This window comes from Ostrinia furnacalis, unplaced genomic scaffold (assembly GCF_004193835.3).
Source record: "Ostrinia furnacalis isolate ACB-3 unplaced genomic scaffold, ASM419383v2 OfSCF7348, whole genome shotgun sequence".
Lineage (NCBI taxonomy): Eukaryota > Metazoa > Arthropoda > Insecta > Lepidoptera > Crambidae > Ostrinia > Ostrinia furnacalis.
Window position 1 is genome coordinate 79,599 of NW_021137587.1, and position 17,763 is coordinate 97,361.

Below are 17,763 nucleotides of genomic sequence, written 5' to 3' on the forward strand. Positions count from 1 at the left end.
GTCGCAGTCGATTCATTTCTACATGTTTAATACAATCACGCGAGACGGCATTTTTATTTGTTTATTGTAAATTCTCATAAATAGCTATCAATGCACTCAGACTGATGATACATAATGATGATGCTTGATGATTATTGTACCTACGCGTGTATCTTATAGCGTCAGAGAATAAATAAAAAAGTATTTAAACTACAATAATAATTTAATTTCCTTTCAATAATACAAGTTTACTTTCTGCCGTTTGGTATAGTAATTCACAGTTTGATCGGTTTTTGATACGTGATGCAATTTAATTTTTGTGCACTGATTTACTATAGCTCGAATTAAATGGATTCTGTATTGTTGTTCAGTGAATGTTGATTCAAATTTTCAAATGCTTCTTTTTCTTTCACTTCCACTGCTTTGCCGTATTAAATTATGATGTTTTCCGTATCTTAGATGACATAAGTTTCTGATAATTTAAGGTTTTTCATAGGCTGCTCTGAATTGCTAAATATTTTGATTACTGTTGTAGCCGCCATGTCTTCTTATCAATCCAAAAATATGTACATAGTTCCAGGTGGTCCTTGGCTTATCCGGTACATTGTTATATATGTATAACGAAGCATCAGTCTGCTTTTCTTCAACTATCTAGTTGTATAGTTTCTTAGGCGATTCGATATAATATACAAAATGGCATCAATGAAACCTGTTTTGTTCGCAGACTTATGTTCTTCTTTGAGATTTGTAATAATATTCTGGATGTCTAGTTTCTCCATTTATTATTATTCTTTTTGATTAAGTACTAACAAAAGAAGAACGGTCACGCCCCATACAAAAAAAACCCAGACCCGACAGAAACGAGACATACCTCAGTTTTTTTGTCATGTCTTAATTAGTTAAATTATATATTTTTTATATTCGAAATCTATGTATAACACCAAAATATTACCCTTTGTTTTTGTACAGGCGTTATACAAAAACTAATACAAAATGCCTATTTATCACCAAAATTGGTAAATGTATGTACCTAAATGTCTATTACAGCTGCTATGGAATGTATCTAGGTGACCTGGAGATACAGCCGGATTATACAGGGTGGTTATACATATGGAACGATAAGTGATCTCACTCGATTATTTCTAAACTATACAAGATATCGAAAAACTAGTTACTGATTCTGAAAGTGCTTTACGAGCTCTTTCAAATGGTACAAATATCTAATAGGTTACAGATTATGGAAGCTGGTAACATTGAATTTTGTAACTTCTCGTTTCCACCCTGTATAATCCGGCTGTATCTCCAAGTCACCTAGATACATTCCATAGCAGCTGTAATAGCCATTTAGGTACATACATTTACCAATTTTGGTGATAAATAGGCATTTTGTATTAGTTTTTGTATAACGCCTGAACAAAAACAAAGGGTAATATTTTGGTGTTATACATAGATTTCGAATATAAAAAATATATAATTTAACTAAATAAGACATGAGAAAAAAACTGAGGTATGTCTCGTTTCTGTCGGGCCTGGGTCACAGATGACCGTTCTTCTTTCAATGCAAGTTTATTTGATTTCACTTCATACAAATAAGAAAAAAAACATTTTTGCTTTTGCTATCGACAGGACTATCAAAAAATTATTCATCAAAGTTATGAAATTCACTGTTCCTGATGAATCTTGAAACTGTCTCGAATTCAAATCTTCATCACAAGAAAGCTTTTGTTAAGTTCATCATACTCAGAAGTTGTGTTGCAAGCTTTACTTTCATTATCTGCTGTCGAAAATTTATATGACGAGATATTTACTTGAAAACTTCAAATCTATGACCTTCATTTTGTTGAAGCTTATTAAGATTTACCTACTAGTAATTGCCATTTGAATTGTTTGTCATTATTATCAAACAACAGTCTTTTCTTCTCAAACATGTTTCTAATTAGTTTTATAACATGACAAGGGTCCATAAAAATGCATTTTTTTTCTCCCGTGAGATAAATTTCACATGACATAAAATATTACAGTCCAAAATTCAACAGATCGACCATCAATAGCTAAGACTTAAAACTTTTACATCAACCTCGTGGCACTTTTACAAGCATTATTTTATCATAATATTTGCCTTTGTTTCATTTACACCGGCCGTCAAAAAGTACCCCACGCCCACGGGTAATTTTCAATTTTCGTTTAGGGCAATCAGCTTATTATGCTAAAGCTTGCGTTGTGGTTGATATAAAAGAAGAAAAGGATCCAGAATATCCTGAATACCTTGCATAGGACCTAACTGCACCTAATTTTTGATTATTGTGAAAAACCTTCTGTCTCTCGTGATCTATTTCGTCAAATACTAATGAGCAAATTATAGGTTTATTTGAATTTGCGTTGGATTGGGATTTCTTCTTCAAGGCTGCAAATTAATGCTTCTGTTATGAAAACGGGTTCTGAATTAACCGTTGAATACCATCTGCAAATTGTCTTAGGATGTAGAAAAGCTTTGCTATAGCATTCTCTTATGTCAATGCGAATTCCGTAAAGGTACAGTGTTTAAGAAATACGAGTAATAACGTCTTTTATGTTTATTATTTTTCTACATGTAAGATTTATTTCTGTTTTATCCGTTAAATTCGGCATTTAAATTGAGACCGTATTTCTCTTTCAATTTTTTTACAATTGTTTTATAAGACTCAATTTTTTTCTTTAAATAAATATTTTGGTTTCGTACTTTCTTAAATTTTATAGTGAGTTTCTTTAAAGCTGCAGATTGCTTGCGTAATTTATTTTTAAGTACAATTGTTCTTGGACTATCAAAAATTGAATCTGAACTGCTTACTGATTCAGATAACGATTCTGTTACTTCCTGTTCAGCACAATATGTTGATGGCTGAAAAATAAAGAAATATTTTAAAAGATTAAAAAAAACAACTTATAAAACCCCTCTTTTATAGGTAACAATAATACATAATATAATTACGTTATCGCATGGCACTGCAGATTTCTTTAAGTATACTCGTCCCGACTTTATGGTTTTGTATTTGTCGTTTTCTCGGAAATGCACGGAACATATTCGTGAATGATCTGTAGGTAACCACGTTTCTTCGCTGCGATTCTTCTGAACAAATTTAATCCATAATTCTCTTGTTTCATGACACGGCCCTGGAAACCTTTAAATCCAAATTTAGAGCGCTTTCACATTAGGGCGTTAGTAGCGCGACTGCAGCGCGGCAGCGGCGTTTTTATAATGTGAGTGAAGGCATGCATCCGCTGTCACATAGTTTGAAATTGTCGGCAGCGCGTCTGTCGCGCTGCTAAATCGCCTAAATGTGAAAACGCTATAATAAAAAAATAATACTTATATTTATCACATTTTTTTTTTAATTATACGTCAACACATACAGGGTGACTGGAACTGAACCCGCCATAGCTAATACGCGTATAGAGGAGGTCATTTGCTAATTATTGAACCTTACTTTCTATGGCTAAAGTTTTATAGTTTAGGAGATATGTCAATTTTTATACTTTTTTCAGATTTTTCTGAAATTAGACCTAAAAACTGCTCCCATTTTTTTTTCTCGCGTGATTTCAACAGTTTTTTTTAATTTGATATTAATATCGAATATGTCTTTATTCAAATAAAATAAATTTCTGATCCAGATAATGATTGAATAGCTAGTTACAAGCCGTTAAAGTCTAACAAAAGTACAAACCACGATAAAAAAATCTACTTCGAATTCGATTGAAACAAAAATTAATGGTGATAATGGATTGCCAATAATCTTAAAAATATCTCTAACTTCTCTTCTTTCCAATGATATATCACACGTTGTAATTAGATATTGAAATTTGTCAAAAATTCAAAGTTTATGGAAGAAAATGGAGTAATAATACAAAAATTATCCATACAAAGTTGATTTTGAATTTTTTTATACTCTTTTCTTCATAATGTGATTATTATTTTTAAATTCATTTTTCAAAAAACACACAAAAATAGTTATGAAAAGGAGTATAGCAGAAAATATGAGATGTTTGAAGAAACTTTGTATGGATAATTTTCGTATTATTACTCCATTTTCTTCCATAAACTTTGAATTTTTAATAAATTTCAATATCTAATTACTACGTGTGATATATCATTAGAAAGAAGAGAAGCTAGAGATATTTTTAAGATCATTGGCAATCCATTATCACCATTAGTTTTTTTTTAAATCGAATTCAAACTTGAATTTTTTATCGTGGTTTGTACTTTTGTTGAACTTTGGCGGCTCGTAACTAGTTATTGAATCATTATCTAGATCTGAAATTTATTTTATTTGACTAAAGGTATATTCGATATTAGTATCAAATAAAAAAATCGGTTAAAATCATGCGAGAAAAAAAAATTAAGCAGTTTTTAGGTCAAATTTCGGAAAAATCTGAAAAAAGTATAAAAATTGACATATCTTCTAAACTATAAAACTTTAGCCATAGAAAGTAAGGTTCAATAATTAGCAAATGACCTCCTCTATACGCGTATTAGCTATGGCGGGTTCAGTTCCAGTCACCCTGTATAAATAAATAAATATCCTTGGACATTTTACATTACGCTTCTAGTCCCAAACTAAGCAAAGCTTGTACTATGCGTACTACACAACGGATATAAATAAACATACCTACATTATTGTAAATACTTACATCATACCTACATATTAGACTAGGCGCAGACCACCGATTTTTAGTTGGCCGATAGTTGTGGTGCCCGATTTTAAATTGTATGAAAAATGGGCCAAATCAAATCGGTGTAATGTGCGCACTTCCGTACATGCCCATACTGATCAACTGCCCGACTCAATTCAAATTCATCACATAAATTAAAATTGAAATTCATCATTTCAATTACTGCCCGACTGGGAATCGAACCCGGGACCTCTCGGCATAGTAGTCCGTTCCGAATCATTACACCAAACGGCCGACAAAAAAAGGTAGGTTGTGTCTAGTCAGCGAGTAGAAAGAAATGTTTTATTCTTTGATTTTCACGTAAATATGGCTACCGCCGCGGGGTCCCGTTGCAATAAAATATAATTATTTGCGTGTTTTTATAATAATGTTGAACTTTACTTGTGAAAAGTCACTCCTTGACTTTTACTTGTGTTTCTGGTGTTGTTTGAACAGTATCGCATTACACATCCAGGCATATTTTCAGACAGCAAAACTTCACTGAAACATGGTCACGTTGCAGCAAGCGCTGGGCAAAGACTAATTGAGTTGGAGTGCGTGCGCTCTAATTACATACCTACAAATAATTGATTGATTTGAGACGTCTCTCTAGTAATAGTAGGTAATTAAAACTCAATGGTCTAACTAAACCGTCTTTAGGTTATAACTGTGAGCTTGGGTATTTTTAATTACAAAGTACATAAAATGTTTTTATTTTTAATTCTTCTTCTTTTTTGATGTTGGCAATACTCGTCGAGGTCGACTTGATTTACATGCCAGTGTCAAGTTTAATTAATTCGAGTAAAAATAGGATTCAAATGATGAATTAATTAATGTTAATGATGGATGAGATCATAATCCCCCGTACCCTTTGAGTTTCAGCAATAAAGTGGCACTTTACTAAAACCGGAGGCGGAACTTCTTGAGGGAACTTAAAAACTGATGTTGCACAGTGTACACTCATGCACGTTCACGAACACAGTCATATTATGGTCAATAATGGATCATTAATCCACACTTACGATTTAATAGTCGCAAAACACGAATTTTAGAAAATAAAATAAAACATTCGACGCTTCACTTTCCCGCCGAGAAGTCAAAATTTTTTGAATAATATTAATATTAAGAATGGCTCACTTTATAAAAAAAGTCAAGACGTTTATAATTTTTGGTCTGGCAATATCATAAGTTTCTGTCAAAAATCGTTATCGTTGTTTTTTTTTTCTGAATGTGCATTTAAATGAAACCGAGGTTTTAATGTAATTATTTAATTAAAACTGGACTTATTTACTTCGGAATTCGGTACTAAACACTAAACTATGATGGAAATAATCGAATTATTGAATACAGTAGATATTTGTCGTTTCTGCCTATGTGTAAGTGTACAAAGAATGGTCCCGCTATCAGATGAAATTTTACAATCAATATCATCATGCTTTTCGTTGCAGGTAAGTTAACTTTATTAAATAAAACATACTTAATATCTTCAGCGTAAGAACTATACAAATCGCCCATACTATGGGCTACAATTTTGTTATACACCCTTGTGTTGATAAAACGTTTCATGATTTAAAGTAACATGTGTTTCAGATAAATATTGATATTTCTCTGCCACAGCAAGTGTGTGATAATTGCAACAGTAAAATAACACTTATAAGTGAGTTCAGAAAATCTGTTCTAGAAAATGAACAAATGCTTTATAAAAAACTAACAGAAGGCCAAGATGAGTTAAACAAGTTCTATTTGACTTATCAACAAGTGAAAACTGAAGATAATGAAAAGATAATAATAAAAAGTGAAACCGTCAACAGTATAGAAGATGACGGTTACTTTCCTGAAGTTGATGTAAAAGAATTAATAGTTAATGATCACATAAATTCTGAAAATGACCAAAAAGAAGCACATACGAATGAACCCATCAGTAATTCTTTTGAAACTGATATCATAGTTGATATAAAAGAAGAAAAGGATCCAGAATATCCTGAAGAACAAGTCGATACTCACAATTCCATCAACAATACAAATAATACTGTACCCCAACTCCAATGTCTTACCTGTTTTGAGAAGTTTCAATCCCAGTGTAACTTATTAGGCCATTATAACACAGTACACTTGAATAAGCCAAAAGAAAATTCACCAACGGCTACATTTGAAATTGAAACAAAATCAGATAGTACAGTTTACAAATGCAATGTTTGTAGCAAAGAATATGACACTCAAGCGAAGATAAGAAGACATGTTTCTAGCCATTCTAAAGCTAGGTCTTTCCTTTGTAAGCTGTGTGGTGAGTAATGTTAAGATTTACATAGTTGAATTGCAAAAATAATCATGTTTGGTACATAGTTTAGATACATAATTAAGAAGAGACTTTAGTTGCAATCTCTCCCTCTTATAAAAGATGCTCCGCTTCAAGCTGCTACCAACTGGATAGCAAATTACAGTATTCTACATACTCACAGCTTGAAGTTGTCGCTACAAAGCTGCTTCAAGCTGTCTATGTATGGCGAGCCATAAAGCAATTCTGTAGGTATTATTACCAGTAAAAATTCTAAGTATCCATCTATGTGTGTACAAAAAATACTGTCTGGACATACTCATAGTAATTTTAGTCTTATGTAAGAATAAATAATTTTCCAATCAATACTTACAGGCAGAACGTACAAAACAGCATCAGAGATTGTCAGACATGGCCGCGCTCATAACGGCACGGCACTCTTCTGCCGAAAGAATTGTGGCTTCAGCACCGCCTACCCTGGAGCCTTGAAGGAACATGAGAGAAGGCATGTAGGGGACTTTAAGGTAACTTATCTAATTATCTACACTATAGTCTTTTTCACGTAAGATGATCCGTATGACACTTCAAGGTTATCCATATTACGCATACTACATATTATGCAGAATATTTTTGAAAAAATATTTGTATTTTATTGGCAATATGATAAAAAAAATAAACTACTTGTCTTGAAATATATAGTAAAATCTGAGTCTATTGATTATATTTTAATTAAATACGATGTAAAAATATTTTTTATTTAATGTACGCAATGTGTGAAACGGAATAGATTTAGTGCTGGGGTATTTCTTGTATAATAAAATCGATTATTTCCGTGGTTCATTAATCGATTGCAGTGAATACTTAGTTATTAAAAACATCACAAAAATCAACTATATTTTTCGATTATTGACTTTAATAAACATTGAAAACAAATAGTACAAGTTTTACAAAACAATAAAACTTGTATTATTGAGCAGAGACGATGCACAGCATCTGGTGAGAGATGCGTCTACTTCCGGTGTAGTTTTTTACCTTTTTATACCTTAAATGACGTCATTTCCGCAATTATTTAATAGGAATTGATTTGACTTACTTCCGTTTGCCGCCATTTTAGTCACCTGGGGGCGAGCTTGCTCGGAGTTCTTCATAGAGAGCTCACCAGGAGGCCTTCTTGGGATGCTGTGCATCGTCTCTGCTCAATAATACAAGTTTTATTGTTTTGTAAAACTTGTACTATTATTCGGCATGTGACGATGCACAGCATCTGGTGAGAGACTTGTTTATTAGCTCCTGGTGACTACTTACCAATGGCGCTATGTGATGAAAGTTTTCGAGTTTCTGTAACAGAACTAGATTAGAACATGATTAATTTCAGGGTATCTTGACTTTGCTATTCTTATTTGGTCAGCGCTAGACAGTCAAGAGTGTTAAGACGCTGAATAAAGCACGGCGTTGCAGGGGCAAGCATCGGCTTGGAGGTGAATGGCGGACGCATCCCTGGAACCGTTTTCAGGTAAAAGGTTGACCTCCGCAGAATGATGACGCCCGCCAATGCCCAAGATAGGCCGGTATCATTTGACTTATTGGTCGTCAAGGGGACCTGAAGGGACTGATTTGGAATCCTTGGCTTTTTGTTCTAAATCAAAGGGAGTTATTTTGAGGCTTATGTATTTGCTTTAAAGATAATAAGATGTGTAGGTAAAGGTTACTTACTTATTAGTATTTGATGAAGAACTCCGAGCAAGCTCGCCCCCAGGTGACTAAAATGGCGGCAAACGGAAGTAAGTCAAATCAATTCCTATTAAATAATTGCGGAAATGACGTCATTTAAGGTATAAAAAGGTAAAAAACTACACCGGAAGTAGACGCATCTCTCACCAGATGCTGTGCATCGTCACATGCCGAATAATTAATAGTTTTTAATTTAAAGAAACAGAACCAGTACTTTTTAGGAATGGTTTTTTTGAACACGAACCATGGAATTTGAATATTATCAATAAAAAATTGTTACAATATTTGTAATTAAAAAAAAAACACGTTTTTTGTTAAATAACACCTATACAAAATATTTCTCTAAAAGTAGGTTTTACTAACTCTCGAAAAAAATCGATAGATAAATCGCTATGGTTTAGTTATGTGACATCTCTAAATCTTTCAAACTCGAAACGTCATACGGATCATCTTAGGTGAAAAAGACTATAATATTAAGGACAGATTTGATTGTTTATTTGTTTTGAAATGGAACGCGAAAGTTTTAAATCTTATGTTTTGAATAAGCTCTGAAACTACTGGACTGAAACTTATTTCCTGTTTGAAAAGTTACACCCACTTCTTTTATTTTGGCAACGACTTGGTTTTGAGAACCATGGTTTCGCCAATGTCACGTAAAAGTTGCACCTAGAATGAACTCTGGATTAAAATGACAACTTAAGCCAGAGTTTAACTAGGGTGTAAGTTTTATTAATAAGGCCCATTGAATATTGATTTCAAAAATTGTCATCATTAAAACTTCGCCTAGTCAGCTATGACATACTGTTATTATTCAAATTTTTATTCGAAAGTGTTTGGGTATTATGTAAATATTAATTAAAAATTGTTATTTGTTAATATTTTTCACTTATTAATATTGTACTTTTTATACATAATGTTGAAAAGGTAAAAAAAGAATCAATGACAGGTTTTTGCAAAAGAATGCCTTTTAAACCAAGTCCGCCTTATACGCGTGGATCCCGTTTTACCCCCTTTGGGGTGAAGTTTTGTAAAATCCTTTCTTAGCGGCTGCCTACGTCATAACATCTACCTGCATGCCTTTCAACCCGATTCGTCCAGTGGTTTGGGCTGTGCGTTGATAGATCACTATGTCAGTCAGTCAGTCACTTTTGAGTTATTATATTTAGATTAAATATTAAAATTAACAAGTGACAAAGTGGATTTCTCATTGTAAAACGTATTTTTCCAGTACAAATGCGAAAAATGTGGTAAACGCTTCCAAGTGAAGACTTGGTATCTGCAGCACCAAAACGTGCACCTTGGTCACAAGCCGTATGTCTGTCATTTATGCGGTCTTGCCTTTCATATGCAGCGGTAAGCTTTACTTTTCTCTTATACATAAATTTCTATTATCAGGACTTAGAGTAGGCGCACACCGTTGATTTTTCGTCGGCCGATAGTTTAGTCGGGGAGTTGATCAGTATGGACATGTATGGGAGTGCGCACACTACGCCGATTCGATTTGGCCGATTCTTCATACAAATTAAAATCGGGCACAACTATCGGCCAACAAAAATCAACGGTGTGCGCCTACTCTTATTCTAAATGACAAAACACACTTATCAACTTGGAATTAATTAGAAAATCATTGAATGTAGTTTTCTTTTTTTTCAAAAATAAAGGAATGTTTTCTTTGAGTAAAATTTTCTATCTACTTTCCCTTCAGGTGGCATTACAAAATTCCACCATGTATAGTGTGCGTACGTGTTCGCCTCTACCTATGCCTCTAGTTTCGTCGAGCGACCTATGTATAATGATAATAAAAAACAATTACATCAGAGTAAATACGAATGAGTAGGTCATCTTCATAGAAACGCCCGAGCGCGGTTTGTATGTGAGCGCGCGCCAATACGTATGCGGCGCGCACCCACACACTGATAAAATTCGGGGCAACTCCCCGCTAAATTTTGTCAGTGTGTGCGTGCGCGCCGCATACGTATTGGCGCGCTCACATACAAACCNCACACACTGATAAAATTCGGGGCAACTCCCCGCTAAATTTTGTCAGTGTGTGCGTGCGCGCCGCATACGTATTGGCGCGCTCACATACAAACCGCGCTCGGGCGTTTCTATGAAGATGACCTACTCATTTGTATTTACTCTGCTTACATTTTAAGGACCCTCTCCGTCCATTGTACCGCAATGCATCCGCAGTCGTCAAGCGTGAAACGTTACGTGTGCGTCCACTGCTTCTTACCGTGCGATTCGCGGAAATCTCTGACGGAACATATGAAGGTAACTATAAATAACTTGAAAAAATCGAACCGCCTAAGGCCCGGTTTTTTGATTCGTAGTTAAAATAACCAATAGTCAAATTTGACAGATGTTAAATGACAAGTGGTTAAATATCAGAAAAAAATGTTTTTCGAACAATGGTTATAGTTCCAAAATACTGAACTGTCCTATCGATGACATTGACAGCGGGGCGCCACCGTCAATACCGAATCGCTGGTTCCGATTTTTGCCATGTTGGAAACCATAAAGTTGAACGATGGTAGCGCCCCCCTGTCATTGAGTTTGGCGGGACAGTTCAGCGTGGGTCATCTATAGCTTGACTTTTAGTACATTTTTTAACTATTAGTTAACATTTTTTTAATATTTAACCATTAGTAGCAAAATTTAACAATTTGTTATTTTAACTATGAATCAAAAAACTGGGCCTTAGGCGGGAATCGAACCCATGACCTTTCAAGTGCTCTTCCATCTGAGCTACTTATCCACTGGATGAACCAATCGAAATTTTCAAGTTTAATACGCTGTCGCGGTCGCGTTAGTTTGAGAAGCGACTCTACGCTAAATTTTAATAAATATAAAGGTAACTTGATGACGAGAAAGTTTGTTCATTTCAACCAAATAATGTCCACTGCTGGAGAAAGGCTTATCCCAAGGATTTCTACAACGAGCGGTCCTGTGCTGCCGGCATCAATATTACTTCCCACGACCTTCACCAGATTATCGGTGCATCTACACTACGTCTTCCGGCCCCGTGGTCACCACTCGAGAACTTTTCTCACCCCACCTTGGGAACGCTTGGACGTTTCAGCTCGGAATGACAACTTCTCAAAATGACAACCGGGGCGTAAAATGTCCACTTCTCGAAATGACAACTTCTTAAAATGTCAACTTCTCTACAAGACAACTTCTGATATAGTTCCAAAATACAGGACTGTCCTGTCGATGACATTGACAGTGGGGCGCCACCGTCAATACCGGATCGCTGGTTCAGATTTTTGCCATGTTGGAAACCATATAGTTGAACGATGGTAGCGCCCCCCTGTCATTGAGTTTGGTGGGACAGTTCAGCGTGGGTCATCTATAATGTCTATTTCTCACAATGACAAATTCGCAATTGGTCAACTTCGCATAATGTCAACTACTTATTGATATTTTATTTTCATTATTTCTAGTTCTACAGTTCTTTTAAGATTTGTCATTATGCAAAGTTGACCAAATGCGAATTTGTCATTGTGAGAAATAGACATTATCAGAAGTTGTCTTTTAGCCAAGTTGACATTTTAAGAAGTTGTCATTTCGAGAAGTGGACATTTTGCGCCCCGGTTGTCATTTTGAGAAGTTGTCATTCCGAGCTGAAACGACCTTGGGCCACGCCACGGCATATGCTGAGTGGGGTCCCATTGCGATGGGCATCGCTGTTACAACAGGGTGGCACTGCTCAGTTCACTTTCTCTTTCTTTGCTGTGGTTGTATGTGCTACCTCTGTTTTATTTTATATATACCTTTTTAATTAATTCTCCTTTCGTTGCGGGTCCAATGGCAGTTTAACTTTCCCCCGGGACAAACTTGACCTTCACTGGTTGGGTTTTTATTGGCGGTCAAACTGTAGATCCTAGCTACACAGGAGTTGTAGCGGTGGGAAAGAGAGGTGGGAATAGTTTCGTATATACCTTTTTGTGTCTTTGTTTGATGTCCATCGCAATAAACGTTTCTTGGTTTTCACTTTTCAGTGTCAAACTACTTAGTTATAGACTTTGTTTTTAATATCGCTGTATTTCCCAGGTGCATGGGTTGACGGCTGAAAAGAAATTCCTGTGCGACCTGTGCGGCAAGGTCCTGGCCAACGGCGACCAACTGCGGCTCCACAAACGCGGGCATTACGGCGTCAAACCGTACACTTGCGGGTGCGTTGATATACAGGGTGTTTGCTAAAACAACTGCCATTGAATAGGCTAGTTGCCTAAAAAAATTTTTTTAGTCCGTAATGTTTAATATCAAAAAATATTGGACACGTATATTTTTATTTGTCAATCTAACAAATAATTACATAGTTATGGTGCGTTGAAGTTGCGCACGACGTCACAACGTGCGGCATTTTTAAGCAAGCGTTGACGTCACGGGCCTCTTCTTATGAACTTTGGGGCGCTTTATCTCTTTAAATTTTAATTAGTTTGAAAAAGTGAAAAATACGTGTAGAGTATTTTTTGATAAGTTAACTGACGGACTAATTAAAACTCTTGCTTTTTGACCCAGGCAACATCCCCATTAATAATTATTTATTTTATAGTTGTGTAAAATATGTGATTTCAATTTGGTGCTGAAACTACACTCGGCATCAAATAAATCGCACCTCCCGCGACAAGCACTTATCAAACGTATGCATCTCCACTTCCCACCAATATTGGTACCACTTGAAAGCCTAGTTCTAAACTTCATTTCATTAAAGGAAAGGTTTTTGTCCCAAAAATGTGTCTTTAGAAGGATCCAGAGTCACTTCTTAAAAAAACAGGTAGTTACGCTTGAGCCAACTTTTATGGCTATAAAACTGTTAAATTGGGATTTATTGCTATCCATCTGTTAAATAGGACACGTAAGATCATTATTTGGTTTTATAACCACAAAAATTGGTCTACTTGGTCCCATAGGTGAGCCGCAAGTGAGGCCTTTTTTCAAGTCACATTTATGGTACCTGTTAATTGTTTATAAAAAAATTAAATGTGTTTTTCTTTAAGTTTATTTATTAGGCTTTCAAATAACACCAATATTGTTGGGGCACCATGATTGTGTCAAAAGAAAATCTTTAAAGTTCGCGTCGCGGAAGGTGCGATTTATTTGATGTTGAGTGTATAAAAACAAGTACTAAAAATCCCGTTTATTTAGTAGTATACGTGTTCTTTCATTCACTCGAACATCCCGTTTTCAGGGTCGCGCTAAAAACCGATCCGTTTGAATTTGGAATCAGAATTTCAAACACACTATTTTGTGCTTGTGTGTTCACACAACAGTCCAGTTGGTCCAGTTTTGCAGTTTTGCGGGATCTGCATTACTGGATTCCGCAAATTGGATTGCCGTGGGAAAGGGTGCCAATTTGTGCCGGCTTACCTCTCAGGCTAACAACTCACTTATTGAAACATAAAAATTTGCCGAATATTATATTTTATTTAAACTATTTTCGTTTTGAGTACTATCTACGTGTTATTTTCGCAAAGTCGTGCCATTTTCATTAATCCTATCAATTATCCAATTCCAGCACGTGCAACAAGTCTTTCGCGAAGAAGTTCAACCTTCAGGTGCATCAGAATTCGCATTCCAGCGACAAAGCCCATGAGTGCGGGAGCTGCGGCCGCCAATTCAGCCAGCGGAGCGCCCTGAAACGGCATTGTGCCAGGTACCAACGGGACTATTCCCACCTCTCGTTCCCACCACTGCAACTCCTGTGTAGCCAGGATCTACAGCTTGACCGCCACAAAAACCCAACCAATGAAGGTCAAGTTTGTCCCGGGGGAAAGTTAAACTGTCATTGGACCCGCAACGAAATTAATCAGAAGAACATCAGAGTTCGAAATTAAGGTTCGACTTCCCTCCATTGCAAAGCGAATGACAGGTGACAAACAAAGGTTTAAAACCTTTAAGAAAAGATTATGCACCACGGACAATAAATATCAATTAAGGGGGCCTATCTTATGAACAATTGCAATTGTGCCAGGTACCAGCATCATCATCATTATTTCAGCCACTGGACATCCATGGCTGGAAATAGGCCTTCCCTAAGGATTTCCACAAAGACCGGTCCTGCGCCGCTCGCATCCTACTTAGGCAGAGTTACACCATCTTACTTTAACAAAAGTAAAAAAAAATGTACAACTCCATACAAAAAGCATCGGTTATTGCTATAGTTACGATTAAAGTAAGCTGGTGAAACTCAGCCTTATAGTTTTTTTACTATTTTACAGATATAATCACTTGGAGCCCGACACGTCTAGCAGTGGCACCAGCAGCGACACAGCACTCCCCGCGGAATAACTAGAGCCTTTGGAGATAATGCGCCTGACAAGACGCGAATAAGAAAATAAAAATATGTTTTTTTCTCTATCCAGGATGTCTGGAGATCGCTCTATAGCAATAAGACCGCCTAAATTGTATCGTAACTTTTGTATATTGCTTTCTTTTTTTATTTGCTATCTTGTGTGGTGTCTATCTATCTATCTCTTTTGAAACCTAGGACACGGCACAAATGTAGCAGCATCTTTTTACTATTTACCGAAATACTTTTGTGACAACTGCTATTACCTAGTTTAGGTTAGATTAGGTTAGGTTATGTCATTAATTGAATAAAAATATACAATAAAGAAGCAGATTTTTATTTCTTTTTACATTTAATTATTGCGTCTACCTACCTCATACATAACCTACCTACTTAATTCATTTTAGGAACCTAGCTAATACGCCCAAATTCATAGAAATGTAATAATTATTAATTAGATTTATCGGGGTATTTCGCCGAAACAGTAAATTTTGTGTCCAGGCAGGCGAACACATGTTTTTTTATATCTATCTGTATAAAACTATTTTTATGGGAAAGTTCATCAAAAGTTTTATTTGTTTTTGCTACTACAATAGCAGAAACTACAAACAATACCGTAGAAAAACTTAATCAAAAGTCGTTTTTCTAATTTCCTTGTTATGTCCATTACTGTTGTTTGCCAAAATGAAGGCTCATTATAACAAATTGAAGCGTAATTTAATTCTAATAGCACTCTCTTTACATTTGAGAAACGTTTGGCTATTGGAAAATAAAAACGTTAAATGTCAAATACTTAGAGGAAGAAAATAAAGTGAAGTTAAGTTCTTGTCCAGGTCAAAAGTATAATTTCCCTGGGTCTTCGTTTCGACCATTGTTGTAACGGAACGAAAAAACTTAGAATGTAACGCACTGCACCACTACACTCGGCCATTTCGTCCCAAGAGGCCATTGAAGCAGGACAGTACGTCGTTGATCAGTTTCGCGACAAATCGCATAAATAGGTCCCTCCTTGGGTTTTTGTTTACTAAAAAGTCAATTTCTTTGGACGGTTTTTTGCAGCTAAACAATGGATTAATTTTATTGTTTATTTACACAAATGTAGTGTCTGTAGGGGTAAATCCATGATTTAAATAGTAAATGCATAGAGTAAATAGGTTTTTGTCTGTGGTGTCTTTTAGGCATAAATCTAATTTCTTTGGTCCTAATTTCCTTGTTTTCCGTGGCATAAAATGACCTAGGAAATTATAAAAGACCATTAATAATTCGGCGTAAAGTCAAATTTTGAGTATTTCTTTGTTGGAATAAGTTTAAAATTTACATTTTAAGAAATAGGTATCAGAATAGATATAGAAAAACTTGTTTTTAACTCTTAACTCAATCTACTGCATTTATCTTCCTTAGTTGTGTAAAAAGGTCGTAATGATATAATATTCATGCATGTTTGCTTGCGAAAGTACACAAAAATGGGTTGAACAAAAAAAAAAGCAAACCACAGAAGAAAACTTAGAGAAAAAAATATTTATAATAATTTCCTTGGCTACCAAAAATTTATGACCTCATAACTTTGTTTCTAAAACGAATTATGACACCCCTTTTAGATATATTAGCTTAGTTTTTACTACTTAATGCAATGGGAAACAAAAAATAGTTAAAAACAAAAATAAAATTCGTGCCAAGGAAATTAGGCAAAATTGACCATTTTTGGCGAAATACCCATCGACAACATAGTTTCCATTACCAATACCACAGAATAAGTAATAGTACAGGTACAGAAGGATTACTCCGCAAGACGATTTAAATAAATGCGAGTCTTGCTACGACGCGATACAGTGGAATTCAGCTCGCACAGCACTACGTACCTACAATTTTATTCACCTACAAGTTTTGTCTCTTTCTATCGCGTGCCTCTGAACTCTTCTTACGCTGTTAGGGTTGCTGTCTAGTGAAAAAATAATTAATCTACTTATTTGTTATGAGGTACGTATGTAGGTAAGTATGCATTCATTATGGAAAACCTTCATAGTAGGTTAGGTTCCTATACTATCCTAAGAATTATTGATTACCTACATGGCCAACAAACCTTTCAGCATCTTTGGGAAGCGAAAAAAAAAGATAAATCCGGTAGATTACTTTTAGAATTTAAACACCCGAACGCCACACAATATGTCTTTCTCTTTATGTCCATTTTTAAATAATACTTCGATCATAGAATGATAATCATACTACAACGCACGCCAGCGTCCTGACGAAAGCGCGCGTGACACTCGATTGATATAATACCCGCCGGCGGGGCGCTTCGCTGTAGGTAATTATCGGATGTACCGCGCGGAGTGAGCCAGGCCTGCCAATACGGGATTATTCCCACCTCTCGCGTTCCCACCACTGCAACTCCTGTGTTGCCAGGATCTACAGCTTGACCGCCACAACCCAGAGAGCAGATATTTCTGCTCTCTGGCCACAACCCAACCAATGAAGGTCAAGACAAGTTTAACCGGGAGGAAAGTTAAACTGTCATTGGACCCGCAACGAAATTAAATTAAGGTATGGAATTAAATTCCATTACCAATAGGAACATTTCACAATTATGAGACATAAAATAGTTTTTTTTTTTACTTTCTTACTCTCGTGCCCTACGGTGCCCTTGGCCCGCGGGCACGTGTGGTCCGACTTCATTTTTTTGGCTTGCTTCCTCTATGTCGCGCCGCGTCAAATTTGTCAATTTGACACATGCATGATTTGACATTTAGTTATTTTGACAGACACCATTGCATAGAGAAAAGTAATACATCACCAT

At 35.7% G+C, this 17,763-nt stretch overlaps 2 protein-coding genes and 1 long non-coding RNA gene across 7 annotated transcripts; 1 reads left to right on the forward strand and 2 right to left on the reverse strand.

The window, feature by feature from the left end:
* Nucleotides 1–1,571: 1,571 nt before the first annotated feature.
* LOC114364100 (THAP domain-containing protein 4-like) lies at nucleotides 1,572–5,753 on the reverse strand. 5 transcript variants are annotated; one of them, XM_028320104.1, is made up of 4 exons: nucleotides 5,068–5,536; nucleotides 2,948–3,137; nucleotides 2,807–2,857; nucleotides 1,572–2,440 (listed from the first exon to the last, which is right to left on the reverse strand). In XM_028320104.1, the coding sequence occupies exons 1-4, from the start codon at nucleotides 5,142–5,144 to the stop codon at nucleotides 2,423–2,425; spliced, it is 336 nt and encodes a 111-aa protein (XP_028175905.1). In that variant the 5' UTR covers nucleotides 5,145–5,536; the 3' UTR covers nucleotides 1,572–2,422. The 5 variants fall into 5 exon arrangements, with proteins under 5 accessions (XP_028175905.1, XP_028175906.1, XP_028175904.1 ...); XM_028320105.1 differs by having other exon boundaries at nucleotides 1,572–2,383; nucleotides 5,068–5,535; XM_028320103.1 differs by having other exon boundaries at nucleotides 1,572–2,383; nucleotides 2,699–2,857; nucleotides 5,068–5,535.
* Nucleotides 5,754–5,859: 106 nt separating this feature from the next.
* LOC114364106 (zinc finger protein 585B) lies at nucleotides 5,860–15,266 on the forward strand. The gene is made up of 8 exons (XM_028320110.1): nucleotides 5,860–6,113; nucleotides 6,256–6,949; nucleotides 7,316–7,464; nucleotides 9,900–10,024; nucleotides 10,828–10,945; nucleotides 12,728–12,849; nucleotides 14,196–14,333; nucleotides 14,899–15,266. Exons 1-8 carry the CDS (start codon nucleotides 5,985–5,987, stop codon nucleotides 14,966–14,968), a joined length of 1,545 nt encoding a protein of 514 aa, XP_028175911.1. The 5' UTR covers nucleotides 5,860–5,984; the 3' UTR covers nucleotides 14,969–15,266.
* LOC114364107 (uncharacterized) lies at nucleotides 8,016–15,492 on the reverse strand. Its single transcript, XR_003656826.1, has 3 exons — nucleotides 15,481–15,492; nucleotides 12,684–12,685; nucleotides 8,016–8,320 (listed from the first exon to the last, which is right to left on the reverse strand). It is a non-coding gene; the product is annotated as an uncharacterized LOC114364107 (long non-coding RNA).
* Nucleotides 15,493–17,763: the final 2,271 nt, after the last annotated feature.